The sequence below is a fragment of the Poecilia reticulata genome, chromosome 7 (assembly GCF_904066995.2).
Source record: "Poecilia reticulata chromosome 7, P_reticulata-male-v2, whole genome shotgun sequence".
Taxonomy (NCBI): Eukaryota; Metazoa; Chordata; class Actinopteri; order Cyprinodontiformes; family Poeciliidae; genus Poecilia; species Poecilia reticulata.
Window position 1 is genome coordinate 22,758,368 of NC_088836.1, and position 20,512 is coordinate 22,778,879.

The following is a 20,512-nucleotide window of genomic DNA, read 5'->3' on the forward strand; positions in this document are numbered from 1 at the left end:
TTTGCTTTGTGTTGCAATTCTTCCAGGGCTATAGTAATGCCAACTACTTGTGTGCCTTTTGTGACCACACTTTTCCGTACAACTCCAGTTTCAAATTGATTTTGATATGCTTGTATACAGCTACATACAGCTAACTTCTTTAGCAATGACTTTGGGTGGCTTACCCACAATGACTGTCTGCTGAGCAACTACCAAGTCAGCAGTCTTCCCCCTGATTGTGTAGGCCACAGCATAGTATTTTCTGTATACAAAATCAAATTCCTTTTTGATGAACTGTCTGAGAAACTGACCGTTGTGTGTCAGGCACAAACAAACATCAAAGTTAATAAAATGAGACACACCTGAATCTCAATTAATATGTAATAATAATGAATAAATTAATGATAATCATCAGTTCAAGTGACCAAGTAAACCAGGCATTTGAAACTAAAGTGGTAATTATGTGTTTTTGTATGTGTGATTGAATCTTGAGCTGTAGTGAATCTGCATTTGAAGTTGAATGCAAATGAACCCTGTGACATTGGCAATGCAGAGCCGTCTTTAGCCATGCAAACACTACATACTGTACCTCGCACATGTTCACGCTCGTTTAAATACCCACACTCGCAGAGACAAACAGTTCCTTGGCACATTGAGATGTGCTCTTTTGAGGTGCCTGCCATGTGATGCACATTCTGCTCACCTCCTCTACGCAGCTCAATGGACTTTCAAGCTGCATCCAACTCACGCTCGCTCACTCTCCGCCCATTTTATTAATAGCGTCTTTCTGTTCCACAACGTGCCAGAGCATTTCAAGTGAAGGCATAGAGATTGCATTATTAAAGTTACATCAACCAGATGCCGCCTCACTCTTTCTGGAAGCTTTGACACAAAGCAGCCTCCAACCTGTGGGAGCGGTCCCACCTACTGTTGCAGGCCAGATGCGTGTGCTCACGGACCCCTTCCCAGTATGTGCAGACACAGATATGCTTACAAAATGTAAGATCCACGTTTTCACAAGACCGCTGCAGGAAGAAAGTTGTGATCAACAGAAGGGTCTTGGTTGTGGGCACCAGAGGGTGGATGACATGGCAGTTGCTTGGTGCAACCTGATGGAGTGATTGCATGTTTGTTCTTGGAGGAGCGGAGATGATGACTGTCATGATCTTTGAGATGATGAAGATATGGAGGAGGACACTGGTGATGTCAGGATGATATCTGTTGACATTCCATCATAGTCTACTACAACTATTATGTTCATAAAGCTAGTTGTTAATATATTTGAATCTTTTCCTGCCTGCCTGCTTCTGTCTGATGACATAGTAAAGTGAGGACCCTGAGTGCCTGACTGAGTCGTAGTGAAATCATAAACGTCTGAATCTGACTGGGTCTTAATCTAAAGCTAAACGGTAAAGATGCATCCGTCTCTAAGACGAGATGGATGAGTGTTTTTCAGGAGGGAAAGCGCACAGGAGTAAGACTATGTGAGAATGAGAGTTGCGCTGTAGGAAACTGGAGGAAGATAGAGGGAGAACGCAGAAACGGAGACAGGGAGAATAGATGAGCATGAGAGTGTGCGAGAGAGATAAATAGAAACGGAGCAAGACGGAGGAGTGGGAGAGTGTAAACAGCAGAAGGTTCACCGGGTTCACTCTGCAGTAGAGGAGCTGAAAGATGGGCGTCAGAACTCGAAGCCCGGGGGGCTGCATAGTGGTGAGTGACTCACATACTCATCTATACATTCACATGGATACATGCAGAGGAGTGCTTTCCGATTAGATTCATGCAAATTCTGCTTCATCTCCAAGTACAAATCAAATCATTGTGCAGACAAGCCCCAGGAAGACAATGTGTCACAGAATTAATGAGTTAAACCAGTTAAACCCTTTTTTTTAACTTATGTTCTTAAATGATCACACTCAACAACACAGGTTTTCTTAAGACAAGCCTTTTTTTTTTACTAACTTAAGTCCAACAGATACATTTGTAAGAATTTGGACTGAATAGGATCGCCTTACCAAAAATACTTTCACCCCTAAACATTTGCACATTAAGTCCAGTGACACACAGTGACTTTATTGTACTGTACTACAGTGTAGCGTGGCATCCAGCCACATTCTGTCCCGTTTACTCTGATGCTCTAAATAAAATCAAGTGCAACCACCTACTTTTAGAAGTTGCATATTTAGTCAATTGAATCATCCTGTTTAATCTCAGCATTAATGCAGCTGGTCAGAGGAGGCCTCAGTTGGAGAACATTTACGAACACACAGCATTTGGAAGACCAGAGAACCAAATCAGAAGTATTTTAATTAACTTGCTGCAAGACAAGAATAATATTGATCAGAGCAGCACCTAGGTGGCCAGTATTAACTCTGGAGGAGCTGTAGATATCTACAGCTGAGTTGAGAGAATTCACTGACAGGAAACTTTTGTCATGCACTCCACAAATTAGTATTTTATGAAAGGATACCATCAAGAAAGAAAAAATATGGTGGTAGCATAGTCCTTGGGTTATTTGTACGTTTTTTACTGGTGACAGGGAAGCTGGGAAGTTGCTAAATATAGGGTAACTGAAAAAAAAATCCCGTTTGAAGCAGGAAGTAGTTGAGAGGAAGGCAAATGTTCACTTTCCAACAGGAAAACAGCCTTAACATAAGACAAAACCACAATTATATCAAAACATATTCATATTAGAATAGTCTACTCAAATTTCAGACTGAAATCCAAATGAAAATCTGTGGCAAAATTATATTCTCAACAAATGTACTTCATCTAATACGACTTCGATTGAGCAAGAAAGTAGGCCACGAGGTCTCATTGGTGGCACCGACATGCCTCAAAAGACAAATATCAACTCAGGTGGAATGAATGCAAATGCCCACAACTCTTTTCAGGGTTGAATGTGCAAAAACATATTTTTTTCCCTTCTAATTTTAAGTTGTACACCACTTTGTTTTGGACTTTAATAATATTACAATGAATTATGTGGCTAATTTAGGACAAAAGTTTTAAAAAGTTGAAGAATTAATTCTTTCTTGACTTTCTGCATTTAAATTAATTGAACAGAACTGCATCATTGACTGACTAAATATGATCTGACATTTCGACAAACATAAATGACCCCAAAGTTGGCCTTTATATTCACAGGTCACCCAAACAATTTTCTGTTCAGCTAGCATATTTTAATCTCGCAATGACTAATGTCCACAACATAATACTTAGTTTCCGCTGTTGTATATCAGTAGGGTTGAGTCAAAATGATACTGTCAGTCACTTAGTCCAGGCTGCTGCTTTTCTCAGCATGAGTCACCAGATCTCATTTAGACACTGAAAAAAAATACTGCACACCCGTGTAAAATTGTTAACACAAACGGTACTGTTTGCAAAAATAGACCTATTTAAGGATCTTATACAACGAGAATCGAACGGCTGACACAACTTTTGTCTTTAAATTTGTTTTTAGATCGTCACACCTCTTTTTGTACTGCACATTTATAAATCAGTTTACACCAGATTTGTGACCAAGACAATGAGTTAATCGCTGTCAGAAAGTTTTAATGATCAGACATGTTGATGAACCCTTTGCCTGATAGGACAAAGGATTCTCTGAGGTACTCTGAGAGTACAGAGTCGGTTTTTGTAAGTATTTATCCTACGCTATCACCTGATTATGTTGCACTTTGCGAGAAATCTGTAGAGATCAAAATCTGTTTCACACCAGAGGTTGTGCAACTAGAAGGTAAAGCAAACCCAATCCTGTCAACTTTGGTGTATACAATGGCTAATTAACACCTTGACTGCTCCTCTTTTTGAGAAACAGGGCTTTGCTGCTGCTGCTGCCGCCGCCGCCTCTCTTTCCTGACACATTTAGCTTGTAGATACTGTTGAACAGGGAAGCTCAGAGGCACAAGCTGGAACACTTGCAAGCAGGTGTGCATGTTCGTGCACGTGGCGCTTCGATGTCTGTTGCCATGGTGACCCCCAGAATATCCCCACACAACACAATGCAATATTTTTTCATAAACTTTGAGGGCTTTGAGTATACAGTCTGATGTAGCTGCGCAGACACAAAGTTGGATTTGTCTCAGAGACTCAGCTTTGTGAAATTTTCTTGATGGAAAATTGTTAAGCCGTTTAAGGCGGCATGTTTACAGCTTCAAAAAGCCACTGCAAACTATAACATAAATGCATGCAGGGAGAACTAACTAGTAACCAGGAATACTATGTGTGAGTGTTTGTGTGTATCTCGGTGAATAAATGTGACTTTAGTCTGTGTGCGTGGACAAATGTGTGTATTTACCACAGTATGACTCACAAACCACATCAGAGACTATGCTGCAGAAAACTGAGACAACACAGTTTCAAAGAGGAAGCCAGCTCTGATAAAACTGAAAGAGCAACAGGCACATTTTACACACCACCAACACACACACACATACATGCGCACGCACACGCTCACACACACACGCACGTACACGCACACGCACCTAAACACACACACTGTCATTAATATGCACACAAAACCAGGAACAGTTTATGGAAATCCCCTTTTGTTCACCTGAATGAATTAAACTTGGGAGGATTTTGAACCAGAAATTCAAATCTGACACGTGATCACAATTTCCTCTTGGCTTGTCTTTCAGTGCAAAAAAATCTGATATATGTTTATCAAGATCAAATTAAATCAAATATTATTTACTCTGGATTTTATAATGCAATGGAAGGTAGGTATTGGGTCTTTCTTAAGCAGATTTCAACAGGAGTCATTGTGCCAAGAGCAGAGCTGAACTGCAATACCCAACTTTAGCCAGGAGATGTCGATATTGACTCGCACATGAGTATCTTAAGCCTTTCACTACATGGATAAATGTCTCCCTCTATTTGAGGAAATAATTATAGCTCATCCTGAGCACAGCGACAAATTGGAGCAGATCAAGCCATGTATCCTCCTCATATCATTATTCTTTTCATTCTCCTTATATAGTCTGTGCTGTGTTTTCCGTGATATTGGAGGTTAGGAAGGAACAACCTCTTCCAGCTGAAGTGTGATGTAATTGCATGTTAGAAGCCTCTTATTAGGGAGGAGGGAAGTCAGGACCTGCAAGAACTCATGATGCTAAGTGCCAATTAGCCTGTTCCTCCACATGTAGCTGTACTGTTACGATGGGTAGAATCCACCTCAGGTCCGCAAGCCACAGATTCTAGATAGGATAGACACCTAAATAAATCTAAAAGCATATTCATACAATTTTCCTCTTGTAAATATGCGTTATTATCTATTGTTCTACTGTTGGAAACAGTAAATTGCTATTTCAGTGATCATGATAAACAGGACTTACACAAGTGGGGCTGCATGCTTGAAGCACTGCTACCTTCCAGCAAGGAGATTTGGGCTTTAAATCCCAGCCTGGGGTCTTTCTACATGTTCTACCCATAAATGCATTGGTTCTCTCTGTGTACTCTGCTTGAGTGTATGCAAATGTCTGACCTGAGCTGTATCAGCAGAAAATACACACCATAATGAAGTACTCAGAATGTTTTTTTTTCTTATGCTAGTCTCACTTTTAATGCATGCACTGAGCTGTGGAGGGAATCCAGAGTTAAACTGATTAGAAATGAATGATTAGTTGTTTCAAATCCTGAGTCATTATAACTCAGAGTATTTGTGTGACTTAAAAATTGTTTGGATAATAATGAGTTTTTTTTTTAAAAAATAGCTTGATTTTATCAGTTGAATGTATGTAAGTAAAGAATAAAAGCATAAAAACTAGAAAAAAAACTCGGATCAGTTTTACAGTGAAAGGATTAGAACCAGCGGTACTCTTCGCTGCTCTCGATACATAATTCATGTCACTACCTGCTAATAAATCACCAAATCTAAATGCTATCAAGGCATTAGTAAATGTCAATGGGTAAATGACCTTTTAATTAGTCACTTAGTCGGCAGACATGAATGTTAATGGATTGTGCAAATACTTTGCTGCTCCTTTCTAGAAGTCAAAGGGCATTTATGATGCTTTTTGGAGAAATTAAACATAAAAAATATTCACAAATTGAATTTGTCTCTTCACCATTTCCCATTTTCCGGCCATTTGTGGAAATTAAACGATAGTCATGTTTTAATAACAGAAGAAATTTTCAACAAATGGAAACCCTGTCAGACTGAGTTCTTTCAGTAAAAGTGTTTGATTTTCAAGCAGAGTAGCAGTAAACTAAGGAAATGATTTGTGTGACAAATTAAAATTAAGTAGAAAAATTTAACAAATGCAAAAAGGTATTAATGACCAAAAAAAAATATCATTTTTACAGTATCAGTTGTAATGTTTGTTTAAATTGGATCATGTGGATCTAGTGAACATCAAACACTTCTGACTTATTTTCAGACTGATGTTAATTTTTGAGCTAATTAACATGTTTAATTTGTGTTACTTACTATTGCAACACTACTGAAGAAAATCCGTCTGCATTCAGAAAGACTACGCTATGTAAGACTGTGGTCTTCATATTGTTCAATAAGTAGAATAAGTGATGTCTCAGTCAGTAATGTCACTCATAACACTTTTTGTTTTATCATGAACTTCAATCAGTAGGCCAAAAAGTAATGAAATCAACAGTAAACACAAAGTATAAAGCTATATATAAACATTTGGATGCTTTATGTTCAAAAAGAACATAAAACTTTTTAAAACAAAATATTTTTGTCAAAGATGTATATTCTGTTTTGTCAGAAACAGGGCAGGGCCACAATGATTGGAAGAACCATCTGTTGGTTCAATATGTCTCAAAGTCCTTTTTTTCACGTCACAGCGATAAAGTTAAATATATTTTATTTGGACCGTAATTAACAGACTACTACTACTTTTTGGTGATATATTACATAAAATAATGAAACAAAATGTTTGATTTTAATGTCACAAAATGTGAAAAGGTTTGACATTCAAGTGAGGCGGGGTAGTTTTGTCTAGAACTAGAAACCAAAGTTTCTCAAACTAAAAGTGGAAACCAACAATTAATAAAATAAAATAAAAAGCATGTAGCTTACAAAAATCAAAGTGAAAATAGAGCAGAAGGAACTAAAAGAGTGTTAGCACCTGTGTTCAAGAATAGCAAGGCATTGATCGTTCTTCTCTTGGTTTAATTTTGCACTTTAATGTATTTCTATATCAAAAAACATTACTTAGAAATAAAGCTCCTGGGGTGTTAGATGGCTGGGTGGGTAAACAAAGTTCAGAGGCTGTAGTGCTCAGCATTGTTGTCCTGGGTTTGATTCTAGGAATTGCTGCATGTTCTTCCTCCTCCCAACTTCCTGTCCAATTACTGTTAAATAAAGGACATTAGTGCCTAAAAAGAAAAATCAACGTTTCGGAAAAGCACTTTAGTGTAATTGTATGTAACAGACAAAAGTAATACATAAAAAAAGGAATGCATAATTAATTATGTAAAACTTTTTATTTTCTTCTTTACTACATTTCTCTTTTAACCAGCAGCAATTATTAAAAGATGGAAATATTAAGTAAAGTTAAAAATGGCTGAAATGGCTTACTCTTCAATATTATGTAAAAACCTCCTCCTGATCCAGTTGACCCCCACACTCATCAGTTGGTACAGACCACACTGCCTCACTCATCCCCTCAACACACACACACACGCATCCCAACACACACACACGCACACGCACGCACACACACGCACACACACACACACACACACACACACACACACACACACACACACACACGCACGCACGCACGCATGCACGCACATCGCATCTAAGCTGTACAGCTTCTTACAACCCTACTTAGCCAGTCTGACAGTGTGAGTAAGAGAGTGTGTGTGTCTGTATATATATATATATATATATATATATATATATATATATATATAAGTGTGTGTGAGAGAGGGACTCTGCAAAACAGCCAAGATGAGAGTGAGAAGCAGTGAGAGGGAAAACCTGGGGAAAAAAAACAACTAATCAGACAGAGGGAGGGAAGGAAGGAGGGAGGGAGGGAGGGAGTCAGCGAACACAGCAAAAAGGCAGAGCAGGGAAGAAGAAAGAGAGTTAAAGGGGGATGTGAGCGTACTGTCATTGATGGTTCAGGGCACTAAAGTCAGGAGAAATGCAATGACTAGATGACTATCCACTCCACTCGCACCAGCATCCTTTCCTGGAGCCTTGACAGGAGAAAAAAATACACGCTCAGTCAAAGGTAAACAGTCTTCAGCCAGTCCCACATTACTGGATCATGTCATCCACTGGCTCGACAAACCACAACAAGCGTCTGGCGTGTGAGTATAACCAATGTAGCATTTACTCTGTTACAACTGCAGATGCAGACAAAGTACCAATAAGTTGATCTTGAGTATCTTCTTTCCTGTACTTTTATTACTCGGAATACTCTCAGCTACTATAGCATAATTGAAATTGCATTCAAGTCTCTTCTTTTGAAGCTATATATTGAGTACATTAAGTTAAAATGAAATCTTAACATAAACTTTGGAGCAGCTTTGTCTTCTTCATTAGAAGTCATTTAAAATCTGTGAGCTTTGTAATAAAACTTTGATTAATACCGACTGTCCTATTTTAATTCTTATAATATAACTTTCATAAAACACTGTTTTGCTGTTTTGTAATTTCCCTAAATCTACATTGATTAGAAAACTGAACCCAAAGGATAAATCTTTTCATTCTTTCCCAAAAACTACTTATGTAAGCTCATCCTTTTCCTTCCTAATTACCTCTTTGCTTCCAGCCCTCATTAGGAGGACATAAAAAGTCTCATTGTCCAAAGTGATAATAATAGCTGACGGTCCTGTCTGGCGTGGCTAAATTAGCCTGACAGCCTTGATGGTGGTGCAACAATGTCGATACAGTTGAGTTTTAATCAGCGTGAAGGGATAAGAACTAGTTCTTTATGTCTGACAAAGGTAAAGCAAAGAAAGTCTTTACATGAGGACATTACAACTTCCTTCATACTGCTTTTCTTTCTGATATATTAAATTACGCTAGAGTAACTGTTTTACTGAAGTATAATGTGAAAAGAGGGATATCAAACGTGCTCTGAATGTATATGTATGGGGATGAGTACAAGAGTTAATCTAGGCTTCAACCAGAGCATTTGAGACCCCTGGAAGCCCTGTTTTGACTGACTGACCGACAGAAGAAGTGGTGGACATTGTTGGAGGTCATCTTTGTGTTTAGCCTTAGGAAAGTGCTTTGGAATGGGAATATCCAGGGAAATCCAAATCAGTTTGAATCAGTTCAAACACTGATTTGAACTGATTCAAGTATAAGTATATATATACTGCTTCCTGCAGTATTGCACAGGTTGCGTGATGGGAGTGCTGTTATAGAAGAAAGAAACAGGACAGCATTAATGGCCAGACTTGATTTACTTTCTGCGACGTGGCCGTGGGTTTATGGATATGTGTGTTTGGGGGGTTGGGGAGGAGGCAGGGGGGAGGTTACAATTGCGGTGCAGTGATCTCACTCATAAATGATTTATGTTTGATGGACTTCTGTGGCTAAGAGGCGTGCAAAAAAAAGCAGCGCCTGGCCTGATAAATAAGGGTAGTAATTTCTCAAACATACGTGGCAGCATAGATGGGTGACACAATCATGGGGATCCCAGGGGGTGAATGAGTGGAAGGAGACGGAGAAGGGAGGAGATAGATGGGCTGTCAGATGAAAGTGGCCATGCAGCATAACAGCTTTAGCAGCTTTCTCAGCTCTCCAGTTCTGGGTTTGCTGGTATCGGAGAGATGATCATGGGATTTCTAGCCACTTGCCACAAGGGAACTGAATGCTGCGCCATGTGACTTACAGGTTCAATAGGAACATTTGTTCCGTGCTTTCAGTGCGGTGCCACAGAGTGAAATATAACTGCAGCACTAAATGGCACAATTGAAATATTTTCATTCTGTAAATGGAAGACTGGGAGTGAAAACTGCAGCTGAAAAGAGAAGCAACAGCATGTGCAGTTTCTTTATCTTTGATTGGAAAATGCAGAAGAAGAATGGATTTTTTGGACACTGCAGTGAAAAATAAAAACTAATTAGAGCTGGGAGGTATATAAGAAGCTAGGTATAGGTGGTTTAGCTTCATTGTCACCTTTAGTCCTACCCTTAACTCCTGAGCTCATGATGACTTAAATTTCTTGATATAAATATGTGCAGATGACCTGATCAACCCAAAAGGTGTTTTAATAGTGAAAAGTTTGCATACAGCCACCACAGGCATGAATGTCATTATCTTCTTGGTCTTTTAATAATGCACTTGAATTTTTCTTTTTTTCCAGAATGGACTGATTATACAACGTCAATTATTCACACAAAATCATCATATTCAATAAGTTAAATAAGTTAGAATATTACTGAAAAGTTCATTTTAGTAAATAAATTGACCAAGTATAATACATAACTATGACTTACTTTGAGTTAGTGTTTATTTTTTTCAACAAGAAGTACATGCAAAAATATTGCATAACTTTTCTGAAGCCTTCATATTTAACTGCATGTAACTTAGCTGAGGCAAGCAGACGCCAAGGCTTTTTCTTACAAATCACTGACACTACAGTTACTTTATACCAGGACCGACATGTGCCAGAGTCAGATTGCATGGCTATGCTGTGCCTTCTTTTAGAATTGTTCTCTTTTTTTATTCTTCCATAATTTAGCCCTCTATGGCAAACTCAGCGAAGTAAAGAGTCCCAGCTACATTTCCAGACTTTAAAAATAAGCATGTGAGCAATGTTGTCAGGCGGTACAAATGAGTCCATTCCTGGGTACTGAAGGATACACAGCTTAAGGATTGTGCTTGTGTTATGCAACAGTAAGACTTAAGCAATGATAGTTTAATGTGGGCTAACAAGGGGATTTGTGGGATTTATGAGAAAAGGACATGAGGCCTGAACACAAAATCATAGGATTTTCAAAGTCAAATAAGATAAAGCTACAAATTTAGCACCAGTAATGGCAATGGCCATTTGTCGTTGGCCTCTATATCAATTAAAACTTGTATATACACGTTGTATGCATTGTCAGTTATTGGAACAAGTGCATGGAATTACATGCAACAGGAAAACTGTGCATTTCCTGAATCTGAGATAAACCCACGTGCATTTCAAGCTTTTACTTCTCCATTTGTCTACATGCATGTTTTTCCTTTTTTCCATTTATGTCTGTTAGAATCCCAAGGACAAGAAACTCCAAAAGAAAACAAACGTCATGTCATAGCTGATATTCTCTGATCACTGACAAATCCACAGCTCATATTTTCCACATGGCCTGTGTTCTTTTCCCTGGTTAAAGGGTAAGATAGCACCCTATGTGCAAAGGGTTGCCTGGTTTCATTGACATTATTGCATTACACTCTCCTCCAAATGGCTTTTGGAAAACATTGCTTCAACTGTTAGTGGATGATGGCTGGAATTAAACATCAATTTGATTTTAGCAGAACTGCTAAGATGGTCATCGTTTTGAAATCCCATGTCAAAAGAGAGGGATTCCCCAGTGCGGAGAATAAGAAAGACATTTTGATCACAGGGAAAAGTACAAATGCAGTACCAGGAAATTTGCATGAAGATCTCCTACAAACCCTCTGCTGCAGAAAGATAGGAAGCTCAGAGGTTGTCTAGATGAGTCACTCTTCTACATATATGTTATCAGCCCACGCAGAGAGAAGCAGATGAGGGCACACAGCTGATCCTGCATGTGGGTTGGATATGACCATTGGTCATCTCATCTTGAGTAATTCAGTGTGATTTTTAGATGCATGGGCAGCGAAAGATGGCAAGCAAGAGTCACAGAGAGAGAAAGAAGCCAACAGGCAAAAAAGTGAGGTTTACATAAGCTGTGTAGTTTCATCATCATCAAGCCTTGAGTATGCCTTCAGTGATGGCTTTGTTTATTTTAAACTTTCCGCTCCTGCCTCATGGTCATGATGTGACAGGGACTTCTTATGTGAAGACCAGTCTCCCAAAATATGCATATGCCTTAATGACTGACTTTAGTTTTAACTGGCTAAATGCTGTGCTGCGACCTGATTGCATTGTTCCACTATGGGGGTATCTGTAGGATGACAGAGGCTGAGTCAGATCTAATCATATTTTTGTTCATGTTGGCTTTTCAGAGGAAGCAGGCTACAAGTTTGTGTTCCCAAATCTCTTTATTCCTTTTTGAGATCTCTTTCAAAGTTCCAAACAACTGTTTGTAAGGGTTTGATCAAACCAGAAACCAAAAGCAAGAAGGTTTTGCTTGCTTAATTGGTGTCTCTAAGATATAATATTTTAAGATAAAGAAGTGCACCTTTAAAATGATGAAATACTACAAAATATGCATTTTTTTGTAGTGATTATGCTGCTCCTCAAGCAATGCACCATGGGCAGAGTGGAATGTTGCCCACATCACTAACAATGTGTGACGTCATTTGCAGATTAGTTTATCCTCAAGATGTTTCAAGGTCATCATTGAATTTATATTCAAAACTGCACCCTTTGATTTCAGTCCCTCATAAGTCTAAAAACAAAAACATGTTTGCATATTTATTTATTTAATAATTTATAGCAGTATTTTTTATGATGATTTTTTTTTTCTATGCTGATCCACAAGAGGTACCCAGTCCATGAGGTAGTGATAAATCCCATCTATGCACATATCAGAATACAGAGAAAGATTATTCTGAGGATTTACAGTAATTTAACCTTCACCCTGTTTTGATTTTTTAAAAATTATTTCACACTTCTTTTCATCAATCAGCATTTTCACCTCATGATAGGTACAATTATGTTGACATCAAAGGTAATCATTCTGCTAAGAAGGTTGAAAAACGTTGTCCGATCCTCTCAGCAGTTTCACACGGGTAAAGACAACCAAACTAGTCATTCTGTGTTAAGCACATTCTGAAAAAAAGGACATGTTTTACCATGGGGAGATAGCATGCAATTTAAGAGTAAACCATACCTATGTAGCAACACTCAGTTCATGTAGCCATTATATTTACATGAAGTTTAGTGTTATTACAAGCATGCCTCGGAAACCGAAAGTTTATGTCAAGATTTCCACTAACTGCTGAAACATCAGAGACTGTAAACAGCTGATTTTTTTCCCAGACTCTAGGGACTGTGAGTGACAGAATAAAGGGTTGTGGTTAGTGGCTGACAGTGGACACACACGCCCCCAGGGCAGTCAAAAAAATGACTGGCACAATGACAAGCCAATTCTCTAGAGATGGAGCTGTCCAGGAAGAGAAAAACTGTGTGACACATACCCAGCACGAGATGGATTTCAACAGGAGAACAATGGTGCCAAAAACTATCAAGAGGCTTCTTTTGTGCATCATGAAAACTTGTTAACCCTAGACGCTTGATGTTGACAAACTAACAATAAAGGCATAATTACACCCTTAAATTAGCTGGACAACACTATTTAAACTCTTGTACATATACAAACCACGCCAAAACACTTGTGACATGAGCAAAAGTGTCAGCTGGAGGAGCCCAGGGGAGAGTCACTGCGTGTACTGAGGAGGACACAGCATGCTTATGCAACCAGGGCCTGTCGGCTTATTGAAAGTCACTGTGTTAGGCAGGCTTACAGTTGGAACAGATGTTCTTATAATAATATATAATTTTTTTTTTTCTTATTTAAGGTTTTCTGTTCTATTCTATTTCAGACTTGCTAAATTAATTAAAATGGACACACCTATCAACACAGAAAGAACAATTATCCAGATTTTGTTGCAATATATATATATATATATATATATATATATATATATATATATATATATATATATATATATATATATATATATATATATATATATATATATATATACACAGCATATTGAGATGTAAATTTGCTGTCAAACAAGACACTGAGTGTGAAACTGATGATGAACACTAGAGGTCAGACTACTATCACTGTGAAATAACTTGGTTCAATGACAAGCAACAGAACAAGCTAATTTATCACAGCGTCAGAAAATTATACATACATGTTAGGGAATTATAGATTTCAATGATATACTAGTAAATTAAAAAAAAATTATCATAAGGTTCAGTTGGGATTTATTTCAGATTATTGTCTTATTCTTTAGAATCAGTTTTCTGACATTTTTTAAAATGAAGGTGTGGCAGCAAAACAAGGCTTTGCAAAATGTGGTAACAGGCTGGACTTGTTCTCTGAGTCTCTCGGTGTCAGAGAGTTATTTAGAGACTAAACCTTTCTAACTGCTCCTTTGAAGGCAACATCATTAGTTGACCACAAACATATTTTGCAAATTAAACCAGGACTTCCTTATGAGTTACTGAAAGACAAGCGCAGGCAGATACACACAAAGGTGATTACATACGTGTCCAAAATAATTGCCAAAAGCTAATCTTTTTAGAAAAGAAGTCCAAAAGATTTAAAATGCTATGGCAACTATTATTGTGGTTAGGTTATTTTTCTGTAAATAAAAAATACATGTCAGGACAGAATACATTAACTCACAGGAAGTGAAGAATATTTCTTCATGACTTTTCTCTTTATGTCGTTTGATGCTCAGCTGAAAAGGACAATTCCCAGAGTTTGTACAACAATGATTCTGCTCAGCACATGAAGCTAAGAGACAGGCAACGGTTCTTCGAAGATGTCTACCAGCACGATGTGGACAACTACCTGCCCTCTACGCACCTACAGGTCGACTGCAGGAAACGTGAGTCCCTTCTACTTCTGGGCGAAGTAAACCTCAAACCGAAGTGAATGAGAATGTTCAAAATATTACCTTCTGCTTCAAATATAAGTCCCTATTATATCATGATTATACAGATTTTTATGGAACAGTTATGCATTTAGTTTTGTATTTATATCCTGTAGAATTGTATATTATATCTATCTATCTATCTATCTATCTATCTATCTATCTATCTATCTATCTATCTATCTATCTATCTATCTATCTATCTATCTATCTATCTATCTATCTATCTATCTATCTATCTATCTATCTATCTATCTATCTACTTGTGTAAGCGTCTCCTTGGCTATCAGACAATAAATCTGATTGCCACACTGCCAGTCGGAACACATTGGGAAAAAAAGAACCAAAAAACTCAAACATGAATACTTTTAAACAACAGTTACTCTTTTTAAAAGCATCTGTATCTTCATGATTTACGTATGAATTTTCTTTCCTATGCATTGATCCGGTGCAGCCCCCATGGGCAGTATTTCATCTATGGAGGTGAACGTGGACACTCTGGAGCAGATGGATCTGATGGACATATCAGATCAGGAAGCCCTTGACGTGTTCCTCAACTCGAGCTCAGTTGGTGACGAAGGAGCCCTATCGTCTCCACTACCAGGTGCGCAACAAAAAAAACATTTTTACTTGCTGATCGGCAACTAAAAATGTCATACATCTGTACGCAAAACATGCTATTCTCCACATCCTGGGACATATACAGCTTCCCCCTTGACATTGTTTAACCTTTCAAAGTGTTGGCATAGAAACTACTTCCACTGTGTGAAACAAAACATAAACTGCTGAGAGAGAATTCTAGGAAGACGAGGGTAAAAGAAGAGGTGACTTGGCCTCTAGACATAAGACTCAAATTTCATGCAATCTAACTGCACCTATAGGAGACTAACCGCACCTACTGCCCCAGGGAACCTATCAGTTCAATGGAGCGAACATTCTGACACCGTGACCCAAGCCAACTTCCAATTATCTGCCGTAGTATAAGTATAGTTCAATGAAAATTTATTCTTGGGCAGCCAAGTAACTGCATGAAACATTAGGTGTGTCAAACATTAGTTTTTTTTCCATCACAGGTTAAGATAATCTTTGTTATGACCTGTTCTCATGACAGCAACATTTATTTTTCTGAAAGGTAGAAGAAAAAAAAAATCTGCTAAATCCAGAATAAAAAAAACACCTTTGTTTACTACTGCTATATATTTTTTTCTTTTAAGATCTTTTAATTTTTACAGCATCTTTTCAAAAGGTGCATTTTCAAACATTTCTAACTTTTATTGGAGTTTTTTTTTTTCCAACCACCAAGCAATTTTATTTTATTAGAGGAAGATATGTTTTCTAGTAAATGTCAGAACTTGGAAAGAGGGAAATGTGTGAACACCCGTGTGAAAAATGCACGGTTATGTGCTATAAAATAGATGAGTGTGATTAATGATCTCGTCTACATTCCCAGCACAAATCTTCTGAAAAAAATATTTTTCAAAGTGGAGGTGTAAAAAAAAAAAACACCTGGCTCCATACAGTAAGTGTGCACATTAAATTCATGATTAATTGAAGCACCTGTTGTTTGAATCGCAGGATTCTGTCCACTTCAGCCGATGTGACAGTTACAATCAGTCTGATTCACCTAACGCACAGAGCAGCTGTCTCTGATGGATTTTCTTCCTTCTCTTTGATTTGCATTATTTGCCTAAAGCCATGGCTCAGACAGCAAATTAAAAGCATCTGTTTGTGCAGCGTTATCAGTCACAAAGAAGAAAACTTTACGATGGGGTTGGCCAGGCCTCTCCTCTATGCCTTCAGCTTGTTCAAAACGCTGCTGCTTCTAACTTATCTCACTGGTTCTGATATAGAGTTAATTTTGAAATCCTTCTGTCGGGTTATTAATGCCGTAATGCTCTTGTTGCTATAACTCTCCGATGTGATTCAGCCTATGTTTCACCACAGTCCCTTGGATCAGCAGACCAGTTTCTATTGGTTGTATCAAAATTCATCCTGAAGCTTGATACATTAGATTTAAAAAATGAAGTTTAAAACAAGATTATTTTTAGCAGCCTTTGACTTTGCAGTTTTGTTTTGCTTTCATTTTAGTAATTTTAATCAGTGTTTGAGCATATTTAATTTTTTTATTGCTATTTGTTCCATTATAATAATATTAATTAATTTGATCTCTTTTAGAATTGTGCAACATTTTGGTTAAATAATATATATATTTGAAATTTTCTTATTAAGTAAAATTGATTTGGATAAAAGTAAAAACGCTATGCATATACATACCAACTACATTTTTACAGCATATAACATGGAAGGCAGTTATCATTATTACTTAACAGCAGTGAAAGTGAAAGTGAGTAGATAATTGATAAAACTAGTTAGTGAAGCTGGCAAAAGGCCGACACTCAAGAAGTCCCAGGTATTGCACTTAATAAACCAGGATATTTAATCTCATAAACCTGTGCAGGGAAATGTGTGTAAAGATGAACATCTAGGCCACACTTCTAGATGGTAATTTGGCGCAAAAATACCCAAAGGTGAACACGCCCACAGTCAAGCATGACGGCAGCAACATCATCGTGCATTGAGGTTACTGTTGTTCAAAAGTAACTGCCATTTTTTTCAAGGTGGTGAAATTTGTGATCTTCATATTTGACCCAACAGAAGAATATTAAAGTTCTTCTGATGAATATTAAACTTGTGAAAGTGTGAAAGCCAGAGTGTAAAACAATTCACATTTCTTTGGGACACCAGCATTCCAATAAAACAACACCATCACATTTTAGGCTCTTCTGTGTACATTTTAATTTAATATTCATCTATTTAAAAATCTAAATCTGATAAAATTGACTATAACATGTTGTTGTTCACCCAGTTATAGATTGTGAGGACGATGACGAAGACGAAGTGGATGAAGAAGCAGAGGTTGTCTACAGGGATCGAGCGCCGCTGCAGAGGCAAAACGAAGTCTACCGTGGATCTCAGACTCGATTTTCTTCAACGTCGTCTGGTTCCAGTGTTACCAGTGCAGGCGGAGCCGACACACCGGTGATCCAGTCCGATGATGAAGAAGTACACGCTGACACGCTGTTGCTAACCTCTGTTCCCAATACAAGAGATGAAGAAACAGAGGAAGAAGATGAAGAAGAAGAACGATGCTTTTCAACAGCCCATCAAAAAGACTGAATATTTCTCCTTCCCTCTGTGCATATGCATTCTTTTCTAATGAGCTGAAACGCCCCGCATGTTTGGGTCAACTGTGATTACCTTTGTCCTTTAGATTGTGCATTCTTCTTTATGATTTGCCAACTAACCACCTTTACTTTACAAGCTTTATGGTGCATTCATTTGATAGTTTCTTGGCAGTTGTGTCAGAAGACGTTTATTTCAATACAATGAGGTGATTATTTTTTGTCTGCACAAACTTGTTCTGGTTGACATAAAACAAGTTCAGTTTTACTTCTCAATTTGCCATGGGGGATCCTTGTGACTCATATTTTTTCTTTTATTAAAGGCTCGGTTTCTCAAGAGAAGAGCTAGAAACAAGATCGTCACTTGGTCATAATTCAAGTAGGTCACATGACCTAACTGAAACCTGAAACAGACTCTATTTAAGAATTCGGTTGGTTCTAGGAGCAACTGGTTGTACTTGACCTTTACTACAGCTCTGTTTCAAAAACATGAAACTCGTTATGAGTCGTAAATAGAAAGCATATCTGTTTTTTGAGAGACACAAAAAACACATTAAATCAAGTAAGTCGAAGATCTGGTTATGAATGAAAGCAGTTCAGCCATGCTTTTAATGGAACACATGTCACAGAAAAGGCCAAGAAATAAAGGTAATAACAGACTGCTTTTGCAAGATATACAGTAAAACAGACACCACAGTATTAAATAAATCAAGCGTAAAAGCCTCTGTTGAGCCTGCTCATGGATTTTCTTTTATTTCATGTTATTTTAGACAAATCCTTTTGAAGTTTGTTGGATTATTTGCCATGTAATTATAATGTTGCATTATAAAACACAGTGCCAGTTTTTTTTTTGTTAGCAAACAGGATTATGCATCAAACCTGAGTACTATTTTTTTATGATCTTCGTTTTGCAGTTTTATTTGCAAACATCATCTCCAAACAGGAGTTACAAAACATCCATGAGTACCTGCTCGACGGCATGTTTTGACTTTCGTTGTCGTCAACCCTTGCATTATAAGATTTGTAGTTAATCCTTAAAGATTAAAGTGGCAGCTCTTTGCTTGAAGAGCTCAAAGAGTTCAATGATGACATTCTTGGTTTGAGGTTAAGCCGTGCATTTTTTTAGGAACTGGGTTTTGTTTGCAGAAACTGAAAAAAAGAAAAGGAGCAGGCGGTTACTGGATTTTGTCATGTTAACAAATATACAAAAACATGTCAAAATACTGTTTTAGTGACAAACAATGAGTGAGTGGGAAATATTTTGGGTTTCATTTTCTTTTTCAATTAAAAGATTTTTAATTAAAAAAATCCCCAGCCAAGAATCAGGGACTGTTGCGTGTTGCACAATGGTACACTTGTTAGCGCTGTTGCCTTGCAGCAAGAAGATTCTTGGCACACATCCAAATCTATAGATTTTGGATTTTTTTCTCTCTCTCTGTGCATAAGTAATTTCTTTCTGGGCTGGTGTAACTTTCTCACACGATTTTGTACCCTGCCTTTCAACCAGTGATTGCTGGAGATAGGCAGATGGGCGCTCTGCAAGGATAAGAGGGTAAAGATTGCTCCCACACCCATAAAAAGGTCCACGTTCAAAGTCCTCAATTTCTTGTCCAACATAAACACAACTTAAAGAGAAATATTATGTAAAATTGACTTTTTGAGCTTTACATCATGTTCTAATGTTATTCATTGGAACAACTGAAGTTACCTGTGTAATACAGTGACACTATGTGCTTCATGACCCCTTTAATCAGTAGTTTTTGAAGTGGTGATTTTACATCAACCACTGATGACAGAAATAAAATATGTTTGTAAAGTTTCTTCTGTTTGCACAAAGAAAGTATTTTGAACATTATGAATGAAATGGCTTTTTTGTTGTTGTTTTTTTGCAAATGCATGCCCTTATGTTCTGCATGCTTATATGTTCTTAGTACTTTCTAAAATATGCTGGTAATGCCTGTGTGAATTCTCTGTCTCGTTCTCCTATGTATTGTTAAAAGAGAGGACTCTGTATTTACGGTGTGAACACTTGGAGAAAAACATGGCACACCTGAGAAGAGTTTTATGAGCTCATGTTGTGTTAAATTTATTTCGTAAATGCATAAAGATGTCAGTGGTGTAGCACAGCAGTAAAGCTGTTAATAAAGCAATCCCAGAGCCTTTTTTATTGTTACACTTTTTCCCACCTTACAAAATGCCACCATTAAAATTAACCTGAGAGTAAACCTGCTGAATGTACCTCTGCTTTTAGTTGCCTTTCTTCCCACACCTTTTGTCCCCCCAATTTCAGTGAAGGCGTGTTCCCTCTTGTAGAGTTTTGACATATTCTGAGAAATCAGAGATGCCTACTCACTATAACAGCTGTCAAGATGCTCCTGAAGCCTGGCCTGTACTCACTTGTTGGAAAATTTGAATATAACTTCACAGGCTTTATTGTACCGACATACACTGACTTGTGTCATGTGCTCAGGTTTCCAGTGCAACTTGTTTTGCAAGTTTGGGCCTTAAACTGAATGTTCTCTGCCTCTTCCTGGATGCTACGAGTGTCTGTGGATAGTGTATTTGTTGGCAGGATCCACAAGATCGACTATGAGGACAGTTTTGAACC

The 20,512-nt window shown here is 37.8% G+C and overlaps 1 protein-coding gene across 2 annotated transcripts; it reads left to right on the plus strand.

Moving 5' to 3' along the window:
- The first annotated feature begins 1,565 nt into the window (after nucleotides 1-1,565).
- LOC103467594 (dysbindin domain-containing protein 2-like) lies at nucleotides 1,566-20,066 on the plus strand. 2 transcript variants are annotated; one of them, XM_081609118.1, is made up of 4 exons: nucleotides 1,566-1,692; nucleotides 14,528-14,677; nucleotides 15,177-15,326; nucleotides 17,589-20,066. In XM_081609118.1, the coding sequence occupies exons 2-4, from the start codon at nucleotides 14,578-14,580 to the stop codon at nucleotides 17,897-17,899; spliced, it is 561 nt and encodes a 186-aa protein (XP_081465244.1). In that variant the 5' UTR covers nucleotides 1,566-1,692; nucleotides 14,528-14,577; the 3' UTR covers nucleotides 17,900-20,066. The 2 variants fall into 2 exon arrangements, with proteins under 2 accessions (XP_081465244.1, XP_008412351.1); XM_008414129.3 differs by lacking the exon at nucleotides 1,566-1,692 and adding an exon at nucleotides 7,982-8,268.
- Nucleotides 20,067-20,512: the final 446 nt, after the last annotated feature.